This window comes from Octopus bimaculoides, chromosome 1, assembly GCF_001194135.2.
Source record: "Octopus bimaculoides isolate UCB-OBI-ISO-001 chromosome 1, ASM119413v2, whole genome shotgun sequence".
Taxonomy (NCBI): domain Eukaryota; kingdom Metazoa; phylum Mollusca; class Cephalopoda; order Octopoda; family Octopodidae; genus Octopus; species Octopus bimaculoides.
This window is the reverse complement of record NC_068981.1, coordinates 72,998,800-73,002,410: the sequence shown is the minus strand read 5'-3', so window position 1 is coordinate 73,002,410 and position 3,611 is coordinate 72,998,800. Positions and strand designations below refer to the sequence as shown.

The following is a 3,611-nucleotide window of genomic DNA, read 5'->3' as shown; positions in this document are numbered from 1 at the left end:
TTTCAGGCATTTGACTGCGGCCATGCTAGAGCACCGCCTTGAGGGATTTTAGTCAAACAAATCAATCCCAAGACTTATTTATTTTTTCAGCCTAGTACTTATCTTTATCAGTTTTTACGGGGACATAAACACACTAACACCGGTTGTCAAGCGGTAATGGGGACAAACAGATACAAAGTCTCACACACACACACACACACACACATATATATATATATATATATATATATATATATATATATACAAAGGACTTCTCTTAGTTTCCGCCTACCAAATCCACTCGCGAGGCTCTGGTCGGCCCGAGACTATAGTAGGAGGCATTTGACCAACGTCTCATGCAGTGGGACTGAACCTGGAACCATATGGTTGAGAAGTAAGCTTCTTACCACACAGCTACGACTGGCTTCATTCAGTTTTCGTCTATCAAATCCATTCACAAAGGCTTTAGTTGGCTTGCGAGCTATAGTAGAAGACATTTATTCAGAGTGCCATGCAGTGGGACCGAATCCGATATCATATATGGAGATCCACGCGCGAACATACGAGCGGGCGGGCGCGTACACACACACATACAAACGCAAACGTTCATTGTCAATGAACGATGTAAGGGAGATAATTATAAATTTGTGTGTGGTGAGTTGTTTCCCTATATGTATACACATAAACACATATACACCCCTCTATGCATACATATAAGCACGCACTCTGATATTACACATTCATCGCAACAAACTCACCTCATTTCTTTTGACCTTTCACATTTCATAGCATCCAGTATCCATGACTTGTTGGTGTGAAGTTCTGCAGTTTTCTCACAAACACCATAAAATCTAAACACCAAACATCCTCAGCTGTATTAAAAATGGAAAATTAGCAAAGACTCACTTCCCAGCATATTTCAGCTACCAACTCACAGGCACACTATTTTCTCTCTTTTTCATCCACTACAATGACCTCTGTTCCTCTGAATTAGATATTTTCATATTCTTTGCAGCTTGGCTCACCAATCTCTTCTCTTCTCATCACTTTTATTGTGTCATGGTGCCAAGATCCTGAATTAAACTCTTTGCACATATCCTCTTCCACAATTTTCTCACTACCCACTTTTTTTCTCCCCCAACAGGCATCAATTCACAAGCTCAACATCAACCATATCAATGTTACTAGTTGTTTGGCAGCTCCTGTCAAGACTGTAATCATTGTCTCTTTTTCCATGGCTAAATTATTTAAAAAAAAAAAAAACATTACTGCACATTGCTAAATAAAAGAACGACAGAAAATTTTTCCAGTAAAAGAATTTAAATAAATTTTTAATGATAAAAGAAAATTTAATGTAGAGTTGTATAGTTTAATCACTTCATGTTAAGAGGAGAGAAGTTTGGAATTATCACTGATCTCATTCCAAAGTACTCAAAGTACCAAAGCATTGTTGCACACATTGCTGATAATTTGATAACACAGTTATTTGTTGATAGAAATGTTATCTTTACTTCTATTTCTGTTTACCAATTGCCTGAGATCACTTCTCGTTCCATAAACACTTCCTGTTTTAAAGTCTTCATATTCAAATTAAAGCCTTCCATTATAATCATATGTAAGAGCATTTTTGCGAAGTTCTGCTCCAAACATCAGCTGAATAACGAAACTGATTTTACTAAATTAGTCCAAAATTATATTTTCAAAATTTATTAAATACATATATATATTAAACATAAGGATAAAAACTGTATAAGATTTTATCAAGTAGCCAGTGTGTAAAACCAATTAATGCAAAAAAATTAATACTAAGTATATGATTTTTTAAAAATATATTATTATATTAAGGACTATTACTATAAGTAAAGCCACATGCTGGAAAGGGATGCTAAAGTCAGACTACTTTATCCAAAGTAGTTTGACTTTAGTGTCCCTTTCTAACATGTGGCTTTACTTATAGTAACAACCCTTAGTGTAATAATGTATCTATATATATATATATATATTTCATTTGCAATATAGCCAATGAAAGATGAAATAATATCAACCACAAAGCTGTTTCCTTTGTTACATCAGTTCATTGTCCAATGGCATACATTGAGGTTGGTATTTATAATATCCACTATTTTCAAGCACAGCATCAGGTCCACAGATCCACGGATCAGCTGTCACATTTTGCCAATGGTGTAACAAACTCTTTAGAGAATTTAGTGTAGTTTTGAACTCAGGCTTGTATGCAACATTAACAAGCTCGGCTGTATCATTCCGGAGATCATAAAGCTCCCACTGATCCCTGTAATAATACTGGTGTAGAGTTTTTGACCATTCAGTCGGTAGCTTTGATCTTGTCCGATTCAGTATGTCCAGAAAAGTTGAAGACAAATAGAAATCTTGGTCAATAGGATATGGCATTTTGTAGTTGAGATTATGTATCAGCTTGTAATTTGAAGTACGAACAGATCTCATAGGATAATACATAGTGACTTCATGAAGGTTGTGACTGCTATACACCGCTGATATTTCTTTTGTGTGTTGATTAATATTACTTTCAGATTTATAGTGTAACAATGGTAACAGAGATTTCCCAGTCAATTTGACATGATTTCTGAACAGCCTGTAGTGAGGATATGGAATCTGGAACCAATCCAATACAGTAGGTACGATATCCAAAAGAGAAACAAATGAGTCACTTGTCTGAAAATGTAAAAGATAAAAATGCGAAATATGTGAATATATTTTTTGAAATAAAGGAATATATATAATATATAGAAATAATTAGGAATATCTTCAGCACTAATTTCTAAAAGTTAATTGATTAGATTTCTAAAAGTTAACTGACTCAAGTGCTTAGTTTTAGAAGTTATAAAGCATTAAGTTACAAGTGAAATATTCTTTCAGATGTTGTAGTAGAGTGAGGTTGTTGAGGCCATTCATTTAAATATCATTTCAATAAGTTAATCTCTGTTCTCACCTTCTTGTACTTCAAGGCTACACTCTGATACTATGTTACCACCAACATTATCTCTCTTTATCTCCAGCCCACCCTTATATAATGTGAAGTAGCCATGTATCTCCTCTACAGCAAAATGTCTGTCCTGCTATCATACTTTGGCCTCTCAACACCAGCTATAATGCCACTCCCATTCAGTAGAAGAGTCTATTTTCTGTTGCTTTGTTTTGTCTTGCAAGTTACTTGGCAACCTCATAGTGTTGCTGCCATAAAAAAAAGGCATCCAGCCATAGGAACCACACCAAAGCAGATATTGGGGCTCAATGTATCCCTCTGACTTGTTGGAACCTCTTGAACTGTCAACTCATGTCAGCATGGGGGACAGATATTAAAGGAGGATGATATTTGTTTAAACACTAGGCTTGTTTAAATATTGTAGTGAATCCTTAACCAAATCATGTTAATTCAATTAGCATACTTCATAGATAAATAGGTACACCTGAGTAAGCACATAAATGTGAAACAAGGTGGGAAAAAATAGTACTCAAATACCAGAGGCAGAGTGGTATGCTTTATTATAAAAGCTGCAAAAACATCACAAAAATATTACAAAAAACTGCCACTCAGAGTTTCAGGTTCCTGTTCATCGAGCAGTTGTGATCAAGAATAGAATAAAATTTTTTAT

General features: G+C 34.9%; 1 protein-coding gene across 1 annotated transcript in view; it reads right to left on the bottom strand.

Annotated features, from left to right (window-relative positions):
• Positions 1 to 1,289: 1,289 nt before the first annotated feature.
• LOC106867433 (N-sulphoglucosamine sulphohydrolase) overlaps positions 1,290 to 3,611 on the bottom strand; it is a 19,141-nt gene continuing 16,819 nt past the window's right edge. The window contains exon 7 of the mRNA XM_014912309.2: positions 1,290 to 2,670. Coding sequence (XP_014767795.1) covers positions 2,044 to 2,670 — 627 coding nt within the window. The 3' untranslated portion in view covers positions 1,290 to 2,043. The remainder of the gene's footprint in view (positions 2,671 to 3,611) is intronic.